The 22,375-nt window shown below is 44.7% G+C and overlaps 2 protein-coding genes across 2 annotated transcripts in view; both read left to right on the forward strand.

Moving 5' to 3' along the window:
- DHX9 (DEAH (Asp-Glu-Ala-His) box helicase 9) overlaps positions 1-10,806 on the forward strand; it is a 54,564-nt gene extending 43,758 nt beyond the window's left edge. The window contains exon 28 of the mRNA XM_009892945.1: positions 9,225-10,806. Coding sequence (XP_009891247.1) covers positions 9,225-10,806 — 1,582 coding nt within the window. The remainder of the gene's footprint in view (positions 1-9,224) is intronic.
- A 6,109-nt stretch (positions 10,807-16,915) lies between these two features.
- LAMC1 (laminin, gamma 1 (formerly LAMB2)) overlaps positions 16,916-22,375 on the forward strand; it is a 60,534-nt gene continuing 55,074 nt past the window's right edge. The window contains exon 1 of the mRNA XM_009892946.1: positions 16,916-16,964. Within this exon, the coding sequence (XP_009891248.1) occupies positions 16,916-16,964 (49 nt within the window). The remainder of the gene's footprint in view (positions 16,965-22,375) is intronic.

The raw sequence follows: 22,375 nt of genomic DNA on the forward strand, positions 1-22,375 counted from the left end.
TCCAATTCAGCCATTATGCAACCAGCTTCATTGTAAGAAGTAATGCAGGTGGTTTGGCAAAATGAAAGAGAAGCTGAGTATGTCTGTGGGTTTGTAGAAGCCTCAAACAAGGGTATAAAATTCACAAAAATGGTATCCAGTGGAGTCTGATAAAACCATAACATTCAATAAGGCAGCCTTCTCTACTAATGTACATCTCCAAGGACACTTCTCAGTTTTAAATATAGGAAAATGCAGGAGGGAACAAACCTGTATATAATTTCAGATACTATTTTAGAGCTTTGGGAACTGCACTGAAGCGTTGATGGAAATGGTATGCTAGGTATGTATTACTATATAAAGATGTTTATGTTCTGGAGCCTTTTTGTTTTCTTAACCTTTGAAGTCAAACAGTTCGGGTGGCAAAAACTCGGTTGCCACAAGCCAGTGGCTGATGGGGAGGTGTGAAATATGTTTTGAGAACGACTCAAGCCAAAAAGTGGACCAAGGAAAACTACATTCTAGGTTAAAAAAACACTGGGCAGTCACAATGAGGTGCTGTTTTAAAGAGCATTCAGTGATTTAAAAATCATATAAGAAACAACTTTTGAGAAGCATGTTCTGGTATCAAATCTCCAATACCAATTCAATGCTAATTAAAACACCTTTCACTGGCAGGTGTCTGAATCTTTGTGAGAAAACAGGAGCAGGAGGGATTGACATTACCATCCCATAAAGATGTAGCCTATCCTCTGTACCCTCTCCTGGTGCTTATTGTAAGTTAACCCCACTGCAAACAATTACAATTCATTGTTTAATAAATCAACATGCTAAATCTTGATATTAATTTCTTCATATGATTTTAAAATAACATGCTTATAGCTGGAGGTAGATTAATGTACCAAAAATGAATTTTCAGATAAATGTTGCAGCTGATCTACTTGCATAAATGCTTTTAATGTAATTAAATTCTCTGATGTAATAATTTTTTTGAGCTTCAAAATGGAAGAAACGATTAACAGTTGAAGAGACTGCAGATCTCCTATTCTTTAAAGATCTGACAAGTAAAAGAAGAGGACGCAGGCCTTATAATTTCCCATCCCTTCGCAATCATTGCATATTTCTGAACACTTGACTTTGTACTTCTGGTATTTCCACGAACTGAATGTCAGGGATGAAAACGTGGGTAGTAGTATGCTGAGGTTCCCAGCTCGCAAAATGCAGCTTACAGCTATGAGAACTTTGGCTTTTCTTGCCTACTGAGTTCTTATTTTAATACATTTTCAAATCTCTTCTTGAGGTAGCTTGCTACTGGTACTTCAAAAAGCAAAAAAAAAGGAGACATTTAGCAGGAAACAGTCTATTTATAAGGCATTTTAGACATTTTTCCATTGTTTATGGTACCCACTGATGAGTTTAAAAATGTCATTTCCTTCCCTAACAATCTTATTTTTTCTCTTTGCTTTGATAATCCATAAGTAGCAGTGTGACTGCTTAACACAGCATTTTGCATGCTTCAAACTAGAAGGATGAATTCTCTTATTATTCAAGAAATTATGGACACGGAAGGAAAGAGGAATTCAGTTGCTCTCAGTGAATGAGGTTCCAACACTCTGCCTTATGGATCGGGATTAATTCCTGGTCACGGCAAAATTAGGGTATCTTCCAGTCCTATGATACCTACGGGCAACAGAACAACCAGGGAATGCTCTTGGACACTTATATTTTTCCCAGTTCCCCTTATGATTGCAAGACTTAATGCTCCCAAGAAACTGTAACTTGTCCTCTGCTCTAGGTGAGGACTTGGTAGGGCAGAGAGAGCCCTGGCCACAACCTCTAAGCCTCCACAGACTGCATCCTCTTTCCCACAAGACCCAGCCTTCTGAGTCTTTGGAGAATCTTTTGTTGACTCACAGAAAAGGGAAGGAAGGATAGGATATCAGAGCTCTGGCATTTCTCCCAGCCCTTTGCAGCAGGAGTTGCAGGTGCTCTTCAGAAGCTGACTAGACCCACTATCTACCCGCTGTTTATTTATTTACTACCAACAGAAGGCTTAGCAATTATACAAGAGGGAGGAGTCCTGACAGTCTAGAGTCAGAGAAAGGAAAAGAAGAAACATAAAGTAATATCAAGTCAGTAATGGTACTGTGTTATCCCACTGAGATGGTCCATCTTCTGGCTGCCTACTACTCAAACGGAGGTAAAGACATCCTGGAAAAGTTCAGTGTCAATAGATGTGACAGACCACTGAGGACGACAAGTTTGATTTGATTTGCCCAGGAGCACTGACCAGGCATAGCGATGTGTTAATGGACAGGTATTAGATGCTTTTATGGTCAGGAAGGAATGAGGATACAGTGTTTAAGTGCTCTGCCAAGGAACAGGAAAAAAGTCAGCATTACAGCAGTGATGCTGGTAGGAAGGTCAAACCGCTAGACCATGCCCTATTTTCTGCTAAATAAAAATCAGCCTTCCTTATTTTACTGTAAACAATGCTGGTAGCATTGTCAAACATGTAGCGTTTTCAACCTTGACTTTTCCACTGTTTGTAATTTTGCAAATCTGACTCTTTTTTTCTCACTGAAACTGCATATGGTATGTGTCTCATTATTATTGTGTTTGTTGAGCTTTTATGTTCATTTTCAGCTGAGAGGGATTTGCATCAAACAAAAACATTAGGGAATACTACAGTGTGCAACTTATATCAAAGCCACTGTATGTAGTTTTCACTGTGACACTGCTCTTTCTCAACAGTGGATCATGGGATTGATGTTTGATAAGGGAATGGTCTTGATGTCAAAAACAAGATTTTAGTGCTCTTGCAAACATCTACCTAAAGATGGCTGAGTTACAAACCTCTAAAAATTGTAGTTCAAGTGTGCTTTGTAGCTTTGCAGAGACTTTGTAGAGATTAATAGCTATATTTTCAGAAGATTCTGTTCATTCCAAGTTTGGTGGGGTTTTTTGGGGTTTTTTTTTGTTTGGTTTTTTTTTCTACAGGGGCTGAACAAATTTTGCCTGAATTGCTGCTTTTGTCTATTTAGTTGTTGGTGGTTTTGAGTACAGAGAATGTCTCTTCTGTCCTCTCAACAGTCATCGTCTGACCATCGACAGACACACAAGCAATGCAGGGGAGAACATAGGGAGCTGGGGGATGCCAAGACTAGATATGGGACACTGCAGATGGCCAAGAACAGGCATGGGTATGTATCCCAAAGGCAGCTCTGTAGGTCAAACTCCATGTAGCTCTTCACCATTCACTGTATGCTCTAAATCCTGCGATGGGGAAGCAGCTCTGCCTCAGCTCAGTTCCATGTGGGAGCAGAGACAAGTTGCTGAGGAGCTTTAGAGGCATGAACAAGCAATCAGGGGAGATCAGTGAATCTCCAGATCCCAAAATGATGTGCCAGAGTTGCCATCCTCCAGCTGCGCATCCAGGTGTGACTCTTCTGGAGTAACAACAAAATGAACTGCAGCTTGCTAGTCAAGACAAACTATTTATGACTCTCAACAGCCATCTTGTATGAGGAAAAGAAGGATTTTACAAATGATAAAACAGTAAGATGATTTACTATTAAGAAAATAATGATCATGGCAAGACCGACTGGCAGACTGTTCTATAAAAAAAACAGGTTGTGACAATAACAGATAGTTAAGAATTAACTGAGAAGAAAAATTCAGCCTTGCTAGCACAGGGCAAAAGAAGTTATTCAACTTTCTGTTGAAAACAATCTTGGGAATTCTGCTGGAAGTTCAGGAAGGATATTTGCTAAACAACTTCATTGTGGTCACACAGGTCAACACCCTTCATGGTGAGATACCCATGACCACCCCCAACACATGCACTATTTTCTGGGATAGCATTTTATCAGGCTTGGAGGATAGTTCTACTGGGAATGTTTTACAGTTAGTGTAAACAGCTCGAGCTCATGCATGTGAAGGATTTGCATAGCTATGCAAGTCGGTGAAGAACAGGACTCAGACATTATCCACATAGATCTGCATAAACAAGTCCTGCTCTTTACAGAGACAACTTCATCAGCGCATAGGAAATCTAAATATTGCTGGAGTTTTTGGTGGCAGAGCATCCATCAGTGGACCCTGTAGTGCAAGGAAGAAGGTGGCACTGAGCCCGAGTCTATTCTTGGTGAATTTAATGTCTCTATACTATAGATGTAACACCATACAGAAATAAACTTAATTCCTTCGGTCCAGTTTCATCCGTGCAGTGTAGTGCTGGTGTACTGATGGAGAATGGGAGCGCTAGAAAGGAAGAATAGAAGTGCTGAGGAAAGTTGCATCTCCAAGAAGCCCACTGGCTGTTTCAAGGCTGAATGCACCCATCCATGTACGTCCCCTTCCCAATGCCCTCATCGGCGGGCTTTACAAAGGCAGATGTTCATGGTGGTATTGGATGGGAGAGTGGAGGTCTTGGAGAGGGGAAGGAAGTATAGTTAGGGGTGGCTTGGGTCCTCCTGATGTTACTGCCACAGTCTAATGTAGGCTGCAAGATACGGTTGCTTAAATTCAGCACAGGACTACACCGCAGAATAAAAAGAGGGAGTAAAGATAAAAGATAAAAATATTCCCTGCTAGGAATCAAAGATTACGAATTCATTTTGTATACACCACCGAATATCCATTAACCAAAATGTTTTTTTGGTTAAAAGGATGGGCTGTGTTTGAATCCACAACAGGAAGATGAAAAGCTGCACAGTCCTTTCATGTTTTATTTTTGGTTTAGCATATTTCTTCCCAACATTACAGTCTTAAGGAGAGAAAATGAGGATACATCCCAGACCCACTTCAGAAAAGAGATAAAATAATCAGCTTATGTCTTTCATTTCTCTTGGGTTTGCAGAAACTTGGAAGAAGCAGATTACCTCTCATGAACAGGTTCAGAGATACTTTTTTATTCACTTACCAGTAGTTGCTATACAGGATTATTTAGGATAATCTGCAAAAGAGCAACTAAGAAAGTCAAACTTAAATAAACCATTATATGAAACACCTTCTGCTTTCATGGCTAGTAGCCCTCTTTTTTGGTTTTATTTATAAGATTACAGTAATGTCCTGCTTCCATAAATTTGTGATAGGTATGAACACGTAGTAACTAGTACGGTTCTCTGATTTGTTCTCTACTTTTATTGGTAGTGATAGTGGACAAAGACTGTGCTGAAACCTCAGACATTTGCCAAACTAATTCACATTCTCTGCAGACCTATCCTTCATTGCAGAAGGTCTTCTCTAAACAGGATGGCTTTAAACCATAGTTGGTTTTTTTTTAAAGTTTAATGCAGAAGTGCACTTCTTATGCATTTGTACATTAGTCCTAAGCTCCATTTGTTGCACTGCATGTGGGAAGAGATTGTTCGATCTTTAACCTGGTTCCCCAGTCTACAGTTTCTGCCATTCCTTGGAAATAAAATGTGGGACACAACTCTGCTACAGCTTTTCTCTCCCATTTAAGACACGCCTGGAGGCCATTGCCTGGAGGAATCAAGCTTTTTCATCATTGTTGACGTTGAGACCAATGCAATGCCCAGCTAGTAAGAACAGAATTGAAATCCCACCGTGCATAGCACATGGGCACTTTGATTGTTTCACTTTGGAAACTAGAAAGATGCGATGGATCAGTTGATTAAATTTGCAGTCATTTCTATGCTTCAGTGGAATCATAGAGATTATCCCAGCTGGGACTGAGTCAAAATATTTGGTCCAACTCAGTAAAAAAGTTTTCAACCAAGATAAGAAAACAAGCAAGCGTAAAGCTTTGCTTTTATCTTCATAAAAAGAAGTGGTTTAGAGCAGTTGGTTTTTTTTTTTTCTGGGTTCCCCAGTGCAGTACTGGAGACTGCAGTGTGGTTTCTTTTTGCATCCACCTGTAAAAGCATCTGAATCTTGTCACCCAGCCTTTCTGAATTTTGACTCTTTTGCACTGACTCTTTGAATCTGCTGACTCGCCTGCTTTCTTTTAAGTGTTTTTGGTTACTTGGTGGCTGGGGAGGGGATGTCTGCTGCGATTACTGTTGTTTTGATTGCATCCACTGAGAAAAGCAGTGAGGCCTGCAGGAAGCCCCTGTGCGACGGCGGGCAGGGCAGAAAACTGCTGCAAACTTCTTTCTGCGTTGCCCAAACCAGCCAGATTGTGACAAGTGACATTTCATAAGATTGGCTCCTCCAGTGGCTGATAAGTCTGTGAGGCTGATGGTGAGCACAGGGCTTTTCTGTCCTTCATTTTTTAGTGTAAACTGACACATATGTACTGGTAATGAAATGTTTAGGTGGACAGCAGTTTTCATCTGGGGATCCTCAAGCGATCTATTTACTTTTATTGGCAAATGTAGGGCTTTTTTTCTCTGTGTGGGTTACTTTTACCAACCTGTTTTAATAATTGACACCCACAGAGCAACCAAGCTCTGCTATCCCAGTCTGAAACTTCTGAGTGGTTTTCCTATGTCTGTGAATAAATGCTGATACTAAATCAGTATTGGAAGACTGAAAATTAAAGTGCTTGCTGCCCCGTGATGCTTACTAAAAACATTCTGGACCTCGTAAATCCCAAATGGGTCAAATGTCTTAGTGTATAGGTGTGTTAGCGCTCGGTTTGAGCTGCTGAAGGACAGAGACTAACTGTGCTCTAAACTTGTTATTTCTGATTGCTTGTGGGTGTACACCACATTGTTGCAATTTTTTTTTTTATCAAAGGAAAGAAAATACTGCTTTTCTTTTTTTCTCTTTTTTTTTTTTTTTTCTAAAAGAGGTCTATTGGAAGAGCGAGACTGCCAACCTCGGGAGTTCTGGCCTTCCGAAAGCTGACAGAATTTCCTGTTAGGAGTTGCTTTTATAAGGGCTGTTTCCTCTCAGCTTTTTGATTTGCTTTTCCTTCTTTGCGTTTCTTCTCTTTGTTCTTACTCTCTCCCCACTTGTTCTCATTCATTTAACCTGACCTGCGTACTTCAAAAAAGAATTGAAGTAATAACGTGTTGATTTCTACAGCTAACTTTATATATTTAAGTTCTTCCCTGACCACCTCTTTATTAAATAGAAAGCAAATTTTCTTGAGACTTGATATCACTGTGATTAGCGCAATTTGGGGCAGTAAGTGCCTGTAGACTTGCACCTGCTTTTGAAACAGCAGTCATGTCATTTTTCTGCTCTTGTTTCATTGTGCCTGTGCTGTCTAATCCCAGCACAGTCACAAAGCTTATCCACAAATATTATTCTTATTTTACAGATGGCTAACTGAAAGTTTCGTTGTTGTGCCCATCCTATCTATCACACAGTCCTTCCTTCCTTTCAGGCCACTCCTGCCGTGCAGGATGACTCACTCTGCTTCGTGGGAGTTTCCAGTCGTAAGAATTTATTGACCAAGGGTTTTTTACTGTGATTCACCCCTGTACGCACTGCAAAGTTTGAGAAGTTATCCGGGTTCTGTGCTTTTAAGACACGGTTATTTAACATGAGGGTGCTTTTTCCTGTGTTGGAAAGGAAATGGGTTTATGGGGAATACGTTGCAATGCTTTCACAGAGTATTTCAGCAGGTAAGACATTAAACGGAAAGCATCGGTCATGTATTTATAGGGATATGAGATTTAATTCTGGGTTTAGTTAGATGAGTGCAGGTTTACCGAATGAAATAAGACTGCATCACTTGATCTTTCGTAGTACTTTAAATATCTATGTCGAAGATGAAATTGCCATTACAAGTACAAAGTGTATTTTGATGGCAAATATCAGCAGCTATCTCCTCCTCGGGATTTCTTTACTAGAGTCAGTAACCTGGAAATGACAGGAGGGCTTCCCATAAACTGTTGAGGACAGTTCTACATACATCCTTTAAAATATTGGAAAATGATTAGTTAAAAAACCTCAAGCAAAATATTGTTTTTAAGTACTAAAACTGAGTATCTTTAAACCCAAGAATTTTGCATTAAGCTGAATTTTTTCCATTATCCATGGGAACCTCCCACACGTGCACAGATGATCCCGCTGCTCCACTGAGTGGGATTTGTGGCAATACCCTCTGATCCTGCTCAGAGTCCTTGTTCCCTTCTCACCTCTACCCTAATACTTCTCTCGCTCACATAGATCTGCTCCATGTGGCTTCCTGCTCCCTTGTTGCTTGTTGCCTACCCTGCTGTGTCCGTTCTCAACTGCAGGCAATAGCCCGGCTGCTACTGAACCTGAGAAGCTCCATCAGCGTGCTGTTTCCAGACCTTCTACCTTGATGGCACCAGCTCAGCATCACTTTCACAGCGGCTGTCTTGTTTTCAGAAACTGAGGAAAAGGGGGGGAAGCAGAGGAAATCAAACTTTCCACTGGAGATGTGTAATTCCAGCCCGAACAATAGGGATGCAGCGATGACTCTGTAATGCACCCGTGTCCCTTCTGCTGGTGCTGGGGGTGTCCAGGGGACTCTTGGCACAGAGGCTATCTCATCGCGGCCAGGTGCATACTCTGTTGGGGAGGCAAAATGAGGAATCACCGCACCAGTGCGGTACCAAGAGTAATAATATCTACCATCAGCAGGGTAATTTCTAGGCTTGTTTACGAGTATGTGTTGTGAGTACCTTGTGTGACACAGGCTCTTAATGCAAGAAGCAAAGGGTCAGCTTCTATAGGATACATGTGTTTATTTCAAAACAAGAAAGTGCATCTTTTTCCCAGAACAGACTGTATTTTTCTTCTGCTGTTATGGCCACACGCTGCACTCAGGCTTTCTCAGAATATAACCGAGTTTACAAAGCCTTCCCTGGACTCTCCTATCATGACGAGTAGTTTCCTGTTTCCTGAGCAGGCTTCTGGAAGCACTTTCTCCTATAAAAGCAGTTTTGGCTTTACATGATTCCTGGATTTTAATCTTTACACAGTTCCTCAACCTGAAAAGGTACAGAGAGATCTTCTGGCGATAGCTCAAATTCATACCCCGGTCTTTGGCCACGTCTGACAGAGCCACTGCCTGTAAGCAGCACAGAGATCTGGATTTAGATATGAAAATAGCTACAAGTTCATTAAAAATTAAAGAAGCGGAGGTGGAAACAGGGGTCCCCCTCAGACCCACTTTCAGGCCTGTGCCTTTCAACAGCACAAGACCAACTCGCTTCAGAACGGCACCCCCGGCAAAGCACAATCAATTTTCTCACTTTTCTTGAGAAACTTCATTTCCCCCCCTCCCCCCCCCGCACGGGTTTGGTCCTGCAGGACGGGAGACGGGCTCTTCACGCACGGGTTTGGTCCTGCAGGACGGGAGACGGGCTCTTCACGCACGGGTTTGGTCCTGCAGGACGGGAGACGGGCTCTTCACGCACGGGTTTGGTCCTGCAGGACGGGAGACGGGCTCTTCACGCACGGGTTTGGTCCTGCAGGACGGGAGACGGGCTCTTCACGCACGGGTTTGGTCCTGCAGGACGGGAGACGGGCTCTTCACGCACGGGTTTGGTCCTGCAGGACGGGAGACGGGCTCTTCACGCACGGGTTTGGTCCTGCAGGACGGGAGACGGGCTCTTCACGCACGGGTTTGGTCCTGCAGGACGGGAGACGGGCTCTTCACGCACGGGTTTGGTCCTGCAGGACGGGAGACGGGCTCTTCACGCACGGGTTTGGTCCTGCAGGACGGGAGACGGGCTCTTCACGCACGGGTTTGGTCCTGCAGGACGGGAGACGGGCTCTTCACGCACGGGTTTGGTCCTGCAGGACGGGAGACGGGCTCTTCACGCACGGGTTTGGTCCTGCAGGACGGGAGACGGGCTCTTCACGCACGGGTTTGGTCCTGCAGGACGGGAGACGGGCTCTTCACGCACGGGTTTGGTCCTGCAGGACGGGAGACGGGCTCTTCACGCACGGGTTTGGTCCTGCAGGACGGGAGACGGGCTCTTCACGCACGGGTTTGGTCCTGCAGGACGGGAGACGGGCTCTTCACGCACGGGTTTGGTCCTGCAGGACGGGAGACGGGCTCTTCACGCACGGGTTTGGTCCTGCAGGACGGGAGACGGGCTCTTCACGCACGGGTTTGGTCCTGCAGGACGGGAGACGGGCTCTTCACGCACGGGTTTGGTCCTGCAGGACGGGAGACGGGCTCTTCACGCACGGGTTTGGTCCTGCAGGACGGGAGACGGGCTCTTCACGCACGGGTTTGGTCCTGCAGGACGGGAGACGGGCTCTTCACGCACGGGTTTGGTCCTGCAGGACGGGAGACGGGCTCTTCACGCACGGGTTTGGTCCTGCAGGACGGGAGACGGGCTCTTCACGCACGGGTTTGGTCCTGCAGGACGGGAGACGGGCTCTTCACGCACGGGTTTGGTCCTGCAGGACGGGAGACGGGCTCTTCACGCACGGGTTTGGTCCTGCAGGACGGGAGACGGGCTCTTCACGCACGGGTTTGGTCCTGCAGGACGGGAGACGGGCTCTTCACGCACGGGTTTGGTCCTGCAGGACGGGAGACGGGCTCTTCACGCACGGGTTTGGTCCTGCAGGACGGGAGACGGGCTCTTCACGCACGGGTTTGGTCCTGCAGGACGGGAGACGGGCTCTTCACGCACGGGTTTGGTCCTGCAGGACGGGAGAAGGGCTCTTCACGCACGGGTTTGGTCCTGCAGGACGGGAGACGGGCTCTTCACCCCTTGCCTGCTGGTGTTTTCTTTAGGGCTAATCATAGCTGCAAACCAGAGCTTTATGGACTTGAATTTCAGCCTTCTTCACAGAGGCAGAGCGAACATGAGCATGGCAAAGGGTTGCTTCGCTGCAGTCTGCATTGGTTGTGCTGTCCGTTTGCGAGACAAGCAAGCCCAGGCTGCGAGAGGCAGAATTTGCTCCAGGGTGCGGTGAGCGTGTTTCGCCCCCGTGCACCAGGAAGTTTGGGTCCTGGAGTCTTCCAGGCAGCAACAGGCTTGGGATTCAGGTAGGAGAGGCTGGTTTGAAAAGTGGCAAGCGCTGCGGGAAAAGGTGTGTACGTGTGGGCACATCTGCTCTGTATTCTCTTATACCAGGGCAGCGTTGTCTTTTAAATAATAAATACTGTGTGGGTTTGGTTTGTTAGAGAGCAGTCAGCATTACAGCAGAACTGTAACATCAAGTCAAAAAAAAAAAAAGGAGAAGGAGAATTTTCTGGTTAATTGGCATTCCCAGAGGTTCCTTTGGGTTAAAGTATTTTAGCTGTCGCTTTGGTTTGTAGACAAGCTTTTCTTTTCCTCTGTTCATTCAGTTATTTAAGCTGTCTTGACATGGAGAAAGGGTAATTGGTTTGGAAGACAAGCCAACCCACAGAAAGTTAAAACCACAGCTTACATCCTCGCATCATTAAATAAAGTAAAAATTAAAAAAGGCCTCAGAGTAACCATTCGCAGTTTCTGTTCAAGAGCCACTGTTGAACCTTAAGTTTTAGCATCAATAATGCATTGCGCTTTTGGTGTAATTTGGAGGAGAAAAAAAAAAAGTTGCATTAGGGGTGGGGGAGCTGAATCTTGGGTTTCACAGCCTGAGGACGGGTTGTATGAAAGCTCCCGCCTGCATTCATGAGATGGAGATGATGGTGCTGAGTCCTGTACCAGGGGTCACCTGCTGGCTGCGTCCACCTGCCTCAGCCAGGAGTGTCTCACCACCCTAAAGAAGTGTTTCTTTGTGTTAGGAGCTTTGAAATAAATATACCACATAACCATACGTAATTGTTTGGTTAAGGGGAAGTAGTTACTAAGGCCTCTTCTCTTTTTTTTTTTTTTGGTAAATTGGGGATTTTTATTCAGGACACCTGGAAAAAACTGTAAGCTAAGATTTGTTCTCAAATTATTCTTTAATAGAACATCATGGTTCTTCATTATCAAGGTAAAACTTAGTTGAGGCGTGTCTGTATTACTGCTGCCCTTGAGTCTGTGCACTTGCATGTGTATGGGTGATTTTTGAGGAAAAAAAAAAAAGTTTTTCTGACATACTGGAGCAAACAGTATGCTGTGTCCTGGGCTTTGAAGAAACATGCATGTTTCTTTGATGAAAACAACTGCATCTTTAAAAATAGTGTAGTATTACATCATTGTTGTCAATCACTTGGGTTTCAGGTTTGTTCGCAGGCTCTTGTAGGTTTGTGAGTTTGCTCTGGCATATTTTTAGACTAGAGTACAACTTTTTAAGAAGAAGCTGACTGACTGACTTTCAGATATTTGAGTGGTTTTGTTTCCTTTCTTCCAGTTAGGTTTTTCGGTGGGGTATTTAGAATGTAAAGCCTTTTAAGAATAGGAAGCTTGTTGTGGGAGTGGTGGTGGTGGGACTTAGTTTTAAGAAGACTAATAGCAAGGCATCAAGCTATCTGTGCATGTTCTGTGCAAGCAGTAAATATTCCTGTGTGCCTTTGTACGCATTCCCGAGCTCCTTGCACACTGAAGAACTGTCCTGTACTAAAAAGTGCCATTTTAGTCTCAAATGCCCCAAGCTCCTCTGCAGCATTGCATTGCTGTGCTCTTGTGAATACTTCAAGCCATCTTTGTGTGAGCTGTTGGGTGCCACATTTGGATTCTGTCTGCCCCCGGGCTGTTCCCCACAGCACACCATGGTCTGTGGGACACTTAATTATTGACATCAGTAAGAGAGAAGAGGCAAAGGGCTTGACAAGTATTTGTGTACTCTGTAGGACACGAACGCATTCTGGGACACAAAGCCCTTTTATGCAGTTAGTTCTGCATGATTTTTGAGGCTTAGGCTGTGTGCTCAAACCCGTATCCTTGTTTGATGCTGCAGTTGCCTTTATTTGTAAAAGCACGGGTATCCTGAATGGTTAGCGCTGCTTTGCACCCGCTCAGGACTGACAGCATCGGCTCCAGGCTTCCAGCGTGCAAATGCTGCGCTGCATTGAGATTTTGGCAGTTTGGGATGTCTTGATTAACATCCAGCAATGTCCCGTCCATGTCGATCAGTGCAACGTTTTGGAGAAGCTTGCAAAAGGTCAATAAGAACTGCAGGTCTGTTGCCAACATGTGAGAATGGACTGCAGGGATTCCTTTGAATCTTCTTACAAGTTACTCTTCTGAACACATTTAAAAATCTTTAGTTTTGTGACTAGATGCTATCAAAGGGCTTGGTACAGAAAAATACAGTGTGGATCACTATTACTAAGTTAAAGGCTCATATTCCAGGAGTGTTTGGAAAGGAGATCTGTGCCCAGAAGTTAGGGTGCTCCCTGGGGAGAGCAGAATTGGGGTAATTACCAGTCCCTGCACAAGGAACATCAGGAGTTATAAAAGTTGTTTCTCTTTGTATGAGAGGGTATTAAGACTCCCTAGGTAAGAGGCCTCCCCCCAAGAGGCTCTGAGACCGGAGTTTGCAGCTGTAAATCAGGAGAAGGGGGAGTTAAACCCATTCGCAGCGTGGTGTTTGTGTAATTAAGTTAGTGCACGAGAGGAGGGGGGAGCACCACTGTGTCCTTTCTTCCACTTTTCTTAAAAGTATCCTTTTGCTTCCCCCATTTTCCAGTTCCTCAGGTTGAATTATTTCTAATTTAGACTTGACCCAACCAGTCTCAGTGTTTTTTTCCCCAACACTGCCCTCCCCCCATGTTCCTGTATATTCCAGGAATAAGGGACTTTGTGGCAGCAGTGCCAACTTTTAAATAGAAGATGGAAGCTGAGGCATTACGGTATGTAGTTAGTTGTCTGCTTTTTTTGAAGACATAGCGTCACATTATTTTTACAGTCTGTGCTGTTCGCTTCTGCTGGGAGCGTTGGGATAGTTCTGGCATCTCCCCAGCACTTCATATGCATACGTTTTAGCACGGCTTTGCTATTTAGACCCCTAATGTGCCAAAACAAAACTGTGTGTTAAAGATGTTCCTTTGAGCACTAGAAGAAGGGGAAAAGAAGTAGTATGGAGGTGCATGGAGTGTTTTGGGTGCTGGGCAGTGTTGCTGGGCAAAGGCTTGTATTTTTTCAGATGTATCAGAGCAGATTCTCACTTCTTCCTTCTGCAGCTCTAATTTCTGTGTGCTTTGTGTTGTTTCTACACCTTTTTTTTTTTAATGCACTTTTACATGTGGCTCCCTGTTCCCTTCCCAACCGTCCCTGCTAGAGCCACATCTCATTTTTCCCTACCACTTTTATTCTCTGCCTGGATCTGCTCGATTTCAGCTATCGTGATCCTGGTGTTTTGTTCCTCGGACAAAGAGGCAGCGTCCTCAGCACGCTGGTGGCTGTTTCGTGGCTCTGGAGTGGCCCTATCTCCGCTGAGAGCAGCTACGCTTTTATCAACAAGCCTGTGAGCTAGGAGCAGTCTGGTCTGGCTTTCCCTGTCTGCTGCATCTCAGCAGGGACGGTGCCCAGGAGATGTGCTTGACTGATGGTGCTGGTGGCCTCAGCTGTGAGTTCAGGACTATCTGGTAGGCAAGAAAGACCGATTCCCATCTCTTCTGTCATTGCCTGAGAAGAGAAGCTGGCATTCAGTGCTGGAAGGCAGCTCTCTGCTCGTCTGCCTCCCAAGAAGAAAAATTAAATTGCTGGTTGCCTTCGTTAAAAACGTGTTGGCTGTGTTTGTGGGCACGGACTGTGGTTAGAACTGAGTGATCCTGCTCTTGAATTCTTCTGAAATCCTTGCTGTTGACCAGCCTAGAAACCCGTGGCACCAAGCTGGATGGTATCTTGTATTTATAAAATACAGGAAAAACTTGTAAAAGCTGCTCGTTGTTAGACGTGGGTTGCCTATCTCCTTCACCTCCCCCTTTTCTAACCACTCAGTCCTTTATTTGGCTTTGAGGAGAGCAATCATGCTTGGTTATATATACTTTGTCCGCGAAGCGTAGTTTGGGTTATGACTGCCATTTGAAGGCATTTACAAGGAAACCCAGGCAAGATGCCAGTTCTTATGTTCAGCTTTGGCTTGATTTGCCAGTTTTTTGTAGCAGAAGAGGTAGGGTTGTTTTTTTTTCTTCAGTACAAAAAAGCAGCTTTTTTTTTTTTTAAAGGGAGGGCTATAAAATTTGCCTTAAATTAAGTATGTAGTTTATGCCATTGGGATGCAGTCAGTTGCTTTGTTTAATTTAGTGCAGCAGAGTGATGCTGTTAGTTTGCTGGTTATCCTATTAAAACTTTACGAGGCTGCGGTTCGTTGCCTTCATAGGGAACCACTGCAAAACCAACGGCAAACAAGCAGGACGTGCGCACGTGAAGTTTTGCATAGTGTAGCTGCAATTTAAAAGCGGAGAAATGGTAATTAATGTGTTGGGAGAGAGTGTTTCCGGCACTTAGGCTGGTGTTACAGGGTGTGTCGGGAAGCCCTTGCAGACGTGTTGAGCCGGGGCTGGGAAGAGCCGGCCCCACGCTGCCGTGGCTTTGCCGTGGTATTTGTGGAGCCCTGGGGGGGACTCTATTTTAGTTGGTCTCGCAAAGGCTTGATTTACATTTTGCAGGTTTCAACATGAGTAGTTAAGAGATCAGGGCTTTTAATGGCCAGCAGTTGTTCAGTTCAGTTATATAAAGTTGCTTTAAAGCTCTTTATCGTTTCCTGCATACCCTTTAAATTCCCAGGTTTTCTCCAATTCCGCCATCGTGCGTGTTTCTTGAGACACCGGTGCTGCTGTGTGACGGCTTTGGGAATACTATACATGGCAGAGTGCTTATTTTGGGGGATGAAGAGAGCTGGGATTGTGTGGTATTCTGCTGCAAAAACAGCTGCTATTTGTGGTGCTTGCCCTGAGTTGCTAGAAGGATTAATCGCGGGGTTTGACGCAGTCAGATTGCTGCTATTGTAGGTTTAAAACTTGGAAACTGTTGTTTGCTGCTCAGAATTGTTAGCTTGCTGAAAAATTTCTGGCTTATTCGGTAGCATCAAGTAGCGTTTCTCTTATAGCCCGAGGCTTCAGGAGGCTCTCCTGGCCTCTCTTGAGTCTGCAAGTGAAAATCCCAGGCTGCTGCTTCCCACGGAAATGAAAAATGGGATTGCTCTGCAAACAACACGTAGAGAAAATAATTTCCAGTGCAGATGAATGGGATGGGAAACTTGGTTCTGTAGTTTGCCATAATTTTGTGAGCGTTACCCTTAATCATACAACCCTTGTCAGACTGAGACCTCCTGCTTGTGTCCTCGGGGCCCTAATTCATCACTTACCGCCACCGGTGACGCTGCGTTGAGTGATTTCGTGCTCACTGTCTGGCTCTGTTTTCTACCTGTGGATTAGCTGGGATACGAGGTCCGGTGTTTTAAACTGAACTAGTTGCATCCAACGTCACTGTCTCTGGTTCATAACAGCCTTCGAAAGCTCAGCCCAGGGCTGCGGCCCCTCATAAGCTCCTGCCCAAGAAGAACTTTTTCAGCCTGCTTTCACAGATCTCTTTACCATGAGGTCTTGCTTATTGGTGGCTACCACAGTGTGTTTTGATCAGAAAAATAAGATGAGTTTCATAGTTTACCAATAAATTGCAGAAACCTTACTGGGTCTGTTGTCCTGCTGCACGAACAGGAGTATATTGGGTTCCTCCCTTCCTCCAGTACAGAGTAGCCCTGTGTGTGTCTAATCAAGCTTTACAGGCTTTAAGTGAGGGATAAATGTGGATGCTTGTGTTGAGGACCTGTGGCATCACTAGCTGTGTTTAAAACTCTGTAATATTAGGACAAGCTCTTAACGCTGAGCCATTTGCAAAGGGTGTGCTCGGGATTGCTCTCGTGGTCTGTAGCATCCCGTGAGTAACAGGGTTTTTAGCAGTGTGCTGGTAGGATGGTGATGTTGGCAATGTCAGCATGGACTAGAGCTTCAGGACAGCTGTTAGTGAAGCAACTGTGCTGTGAGATTAGAGAGCTGCTACTAGTAGACGTATACAGTTGTCAAATGGGACCAGGAATATTGAGCTGAGAGACTGCCTTTTGTAGACTGCCAGGCTGCAGGTGCAAACTGCTGTTAGCCTTTGTGTGTTAAGTACTTTTGAGGTAAAACGGATTGATTTCTCAATGTTTCTGATGTCGAAGCATGGAAAACGGTGAAAACTCATCAACTAAAAAGGAACAGGAGGGGCAAGGTAATTTTATTTAAATTAAAAAAAATAAATCAGCCTCAGTCTTTAATCTCTTTTCTACGAGTCCAGCCCTATTTGGGAGATCACTTACCATAAACTCCCCCCACCCTGACCAACACCTTGTATATTATTCAGTGATCTTCAGCATTTTGTTTTGAAACTGGGTGGCAAAGCACTTCTTGTTTCCATGCTTCTACTTGTTTTAGATATTCCAGTCTGATAGTCATCAAAGAGCTCTTTCCAGTGGTAATCATGCCTACAGTTCTGACACAACACAGCTGTGTTCAGTAATGGAGAATTTCAAAATTTCCTCTTTTAGAAATAGTATCCAAAAACTATTATTGGATTTTTTTCCCGTAGCAGGTAAGCTAGTACCATCTTGTACATGGGAGGTAGACTTCCAGATAGCTTGAGGGCTTACATGCACAGTCACTTTTGGGGGTTTCTTGGTTTTGTGGGGGAAGGAGAAGATTTTTAAGGCTTTTGTAGAGATGGTGTATTGAGATCTTGCAAAGACGCAGGGTTTGTGTGTTCTTGGGTCAGCTTTCTGTAATGGTCTCATCTCTGCTGCAGGCTTTGAGAGAGGGAGAGAGAATTACTTATCTGGCTTGGCTTTGTAGTGGGTCCATGTTTACAGGTTACTAGCCCCGTGGCAGTGGGGTAATCCTCTAATTCATCCTGGGGGGCTTGAGATGCTGAGCTGGGAAGATGAGAGTGCAGAATTGTTAAATGGCTTATGGTGTGGCAGCTGTCCCCTACCAGTGGGCTGCAGTGGAAAGGAGTAAAACTTAGCCCCTGCATTGCTTTTAACACTTTGTAACCGAAAGATCAGCTATGTCTGAGAAGTCTCTTATAAACCAAAAAAAACCAACAACCGAAGCCCTCTAAAACCTACCAAACATCAACACCTGCTTGATAACAGGGGTTCTTCCCCAGCACACATGTGTTGAAGCAGGCAGTGGCTGACTGCATACACTACTACAGTAGTGCTTGACTTGCCAGTGGGTTGCCCAGAACACTTGTTCCCTCGGGTGCTCCATGGCTGAGGAAGCACTGGGGAGTTTGAGGTTGGCACTAGCCCAGTTCTGAGCATGCTGCTTTCATCTTGCAAGTTACTTTTCAAGGTCTGCTTTATAGCTCAACCTACTTGGCATCAGAAAAGACCTCGTTCCCGCCTGGGTTAGCTGATGTTCATAAAGCATGTTGTACTTGGGCTGGTTTGGTTTTTTTACATGGGGGGAAAATAGCAAGGATCCTGAACAGATTTAAAAAAAAAAAAAAAAACCACAAAAAAAACCAAAAAAACCAACTTGTTCTTTTTCTTCCCTGCATATTTTGTTTCAGGAAAATGAATCTTTCTAACCTTCTTTGAATGTGTCTCAGAATCTTTAAGCAAATGGTTGCACTGAAACACTTCAAGAGGGATAAACGAGCAGTTTTTGTCATACTTTCTTATGCTGTGCTTAGAAGGTTGTGGAGCATAAGCTACATGCTCTGAAAGGCACAGTTTTCATTGTGAGTTTCTCTTGCTGAGATTAGTGGAACGAAAAATCAATCCCTTTGGAAAAACTACCAACAGATGCTTCTTGGTATCACAGTGTTAAGTGGGATTCTTTGACCAAGTAAAAAGATGACGTTCTCATCCTAGGACTCTTGTGGTCCATTTCTGATTATGATGATTATTTATAGTCCTTTCATCTGCAGGTCTTTACATGCTCCCATCCGGTGGGATTTTGCAGTGGGATTTTCTTCCCGGCAGCTTGTGGGGCTGGTCCCTGGGGAGCAGCTGTGGAGAGGCTGCCCTGCCTGCTGCCCTCGCCTCCCAGCTTCTGAAAAAAATGTGGTTTATTTGTGGGGATCTGGCATGTATCCCTCTGCCCTGCCTCCTGGCTGCAGTGGTTGGGGTGCAGGGGTTGGCCCAGCAATCTACTTTTGTTTTGTTACAGCAGCTAGTGCTTTCCTTCCAGCCGTCACTTTCTCCGCTTTTGCTAGCTGCCTTCACAGGTCTTGTGGGTCCTGCTGTCCTGGCTGGATTAACATAGGACAAGCAGTTTTTCATCAGCTGCTTGATGAACCACTTAAGAAGCTGATGCTTAAGGCCATGGTTGCTCTAAGCTTGCAGGTCTCCTACTTGCTTTACTTGTGTTTTCTGGCCCCTCTCCCTTTTTTTTCTTTGTTCTGAATCTTCTTGCAGCCTGCCTGGGCTTCACCTACCTTCTGTTCCCGTTTCCCTGGTACTGAGGTGTTCCTGGGCTGTGCAATTTGGGAAGGCTTCCCCCTCCCTGAGATGGGGTTGTTCAGCTGAGATCTCCCTGCACTTCTGGTCCCAGCAATAGCCTTTTGGCCCGTGTGGGTAGTGTTACTGCCTCCCTCCTTTGCTGGTTGCTTTATACATGTCTTCAGAGAAGACGCTGGTGGTTTTAATTTTGGTCAGACTGCAGCGATAATCAGATGAGAGGTACAATGCAAATTCAAAATAGTTAAATGCTTAGTATTATTCTGTAGTTTCCCCTCTTGCACGCGTTAGGATTTGGGGTGGGAGGAAGCCCACTATTGAAGGACAGTTGCAAGTCTTCCTGAGTTGAGGCCATTATTTTGTCATTAAAAACTAAGGTGTTTTTTTTTTCTGCTGATTCCCAACAGGGTTATGAAGAAAGTATACAAAGTGTAGAATAAAGACGTTTGGGGCTGCGGTGATGCAGCAGCTGCTGCAAGGGCTGGTGCTGCTGCCAGGGTGAAATGTGAACTCGCTTGCCATTGTTGTGTGGTGTCTATTTAATGAAATCTAGTTTTCTCCCTACTTCGCCTCCCAGCATGCTCCCGCCCCTCTGCTGGGATTGCTGGCGGAGCTGGGAGGGGTGCTCAGGACTGGGATGGCTCTTCTGTCCCCTCCATCCATGTTCTGCAGGCATGAGTTAACTGATTAAATTACTGGCATTACACGAGTCAACGCTCTTCTGCTTTCTAAGCAGAGTGACTCTGCATACATCTGTACGTGCGCACTGCCCCTTTCTCACAGCCAGTGGCTTTCCTCCCTCCCACAAGCGGTCCCCAGTTGCAGGGAGTGAGTGGGGCCATCCACCGTCTGGGCGGCTAAACCTAAGTTCTTGTGGAACAAAGCAGGGATTATTTCAGAAGTAAAGACAGAGAGATGAGTTCTCCAAGAGCTTCATAGCACTCTTAGGAAATGAGGGCCTTTTTGACTTTTATCATAACTGTTATGAGAAAGTGTATTTAGTGCTGTCTGTTTCTTTTTGACAGTTTGAAAACACTGCAAGTAGGTTGTTGCGGTGCCAGAGTCTCTGACTTCTGGTTAGGAAAGGAAGCTTGTGGCTTTTGTAAAGAACTGACATTTCAAATAACGGTAAATACCTCTAGGAAACAATTAATTGACTGACAACACTATGGCTCTGAAACCACAGTTCTCTTGCAAGTGACCTTAGTTATTCTTGTCTGTCAGTATCCCAAGAAGGCAGGAATAACCAAAGCCTTTTGACTTTTCCAGAATTAAATTTCTTTAAATCAGAGAGTTGAGGCTATTGGGTGAAAAAAAAATTGCTATAAGTGGCTAATGTAGATGATGAGTATGGATGAGACCGTATTGCTTGCCTGTCCCTGTTGAGCAGGCAGGAATAGCAGTTATGGGTTTTGGTCAACTTAAGGTGTATTTTCTCTGCCACAGATTTCCTTGTAGCCTTATTTTTCTGTACTTCCTTTCCTTGTAAGATGTAGGGGCTCCTTCACAAGATGGCCCATAACTGCTTGGAAGATGCTGGAAAGGATGTAAAGCCTGAACTTGGGGTACCCTTTGCACCCCAGGCTGGTTCTCTCTGTTCCCTCGCAGACTGCCACTGGCCTTCATTTGAGTACTGAGTGCACAGTTTAGTGAAAAATTATCCAAGAGGCACTCTTAAAAGACCTGTAATTTGGCATCCACCGATGTATTTAGAAATCTCTAGGAAAATGCGTTTGTGACTCGAAGTACATGGGGTAGCACTGGGGAAGGACATCAGAATGTTCTCAAAGTTGAGTTTGTTGCCTTTCTGTGCCTGTTTCTCTGCAACTTTAAGCGAAAACATGACAGTAGCAATCCTGGGTTTTTTTTTTGATGACAAATCGTGTTTTACTCTTAATTCTTAGCACCTACCTATGGTGTCTGGAAATTGCCTGGAGCAGCTGTGATGCAGCTGTGGCATGGCCGCTCATGAGTACTGCCGTCATCAGCAGAGGTTGAGAGCTTTGGTTACAGCCCTTGTAAAGCTCATGTTTGCGTCAGGGAAGGAACTGGACTGGTTTTCTGGTACACTTGAAGTAGTCAGCTCTGGTCTCTTTGTACTTCCTTACTCACCAAATTAATGATTAATTAACTAAGGGTTTGGATGTGCAGTTAAATAGTGCTGTCGTCTGGGCTGCTGACATTGATCTTTGCCTGGACCGTGTCGCTAGCTATTACACGGAAGAGGCTACAAATGTTTATAGGAATCCCAGTTCTTCCTGTTGCAAAAGCTCGTACCAAATATATCTCCTCATTAATTTGTCTGTGGATTAATCACCTTTTTTCATGTCATCCGTTTGGTCTGTTTTGCAACTCCAGGGCTGTGGCATTTTCTTTTGTGAACAGCATGGTAGAAAATTAACATGCTGCTCTGGCAGATGGGAGGGACCCTGTCTGCCAGCCTTTCGGTCCCCCAAATGCTGCTTTTTTTAAAATTTATTTTATTGCTCCCATGCCTAAAAAGTTGACATTAACTTGAAAACAGTGGGAGGGAATGAAATGTGTTTTGAAAGGGTAATCCCATCGGTGGGTGTGGTATTGAGTGCTTATACCAAGATACAGAGAGGCGTTGTGGGAAGAGAGGTGGTTTAGCAAAAAGAATAGATTTTGGAATTGTTAATCTGCATCATTAGCACTGTATACCAGAAAGTTTTTAAACTGTGCCTGGCTAAATTGCACGACTCTCTGAAATTCACAACAGTGCTGGCAGCTCTGCTGGCTTTTGTCCTTCCTGTGGACACACAGCTGCTTGGTCTGGGCATCCCCACGAGCTCAGCATCCCTGCTGCTTCCTCTGGTCCTGCCACAGAAAGCCGCTCGTGGCTTTGGGGAAACCACAAGAGACTGGCTGGAAGAAACCTCAAGAAAATGAGTTGGTGTTGCCATTGGACCCGTGGAGGATGTGAAAGTGTGGAGTGTTTGGTTCATGTCTCCGCTCTCTGTGCGTAATTAGCGTAACGCGGGAAAACTTTCTTTATCGCCCCCCTCTGAGGAGTGATGTGTGTCCAGACTTGCTTAAGAAATTTGCTGGTAATAGTCCAAAACGCAAATGGAGCGTGTGCTCCCATAGCAGTATGTGGTCTGCAGAAACACTTGCTTTGTTCAGGTAGCTGTGCTGGCTGCTTAAGGGAAGCTTATCT

Source organism: Charadrius vociferus, unplaced genomic scaffold (assembly GCF_000708025.1).
Source record: "Charadrius vociferus isolate BGI_N301 unplaced genomic scaffold, ASM70802v2 scaffold39, whole genome shotgun sequence".
NCBI lineage: Eukaryota > Metazoa > Chordata > Aves > Charadriiformes > Charadriidae > Charadrius > Charadrius vociferus.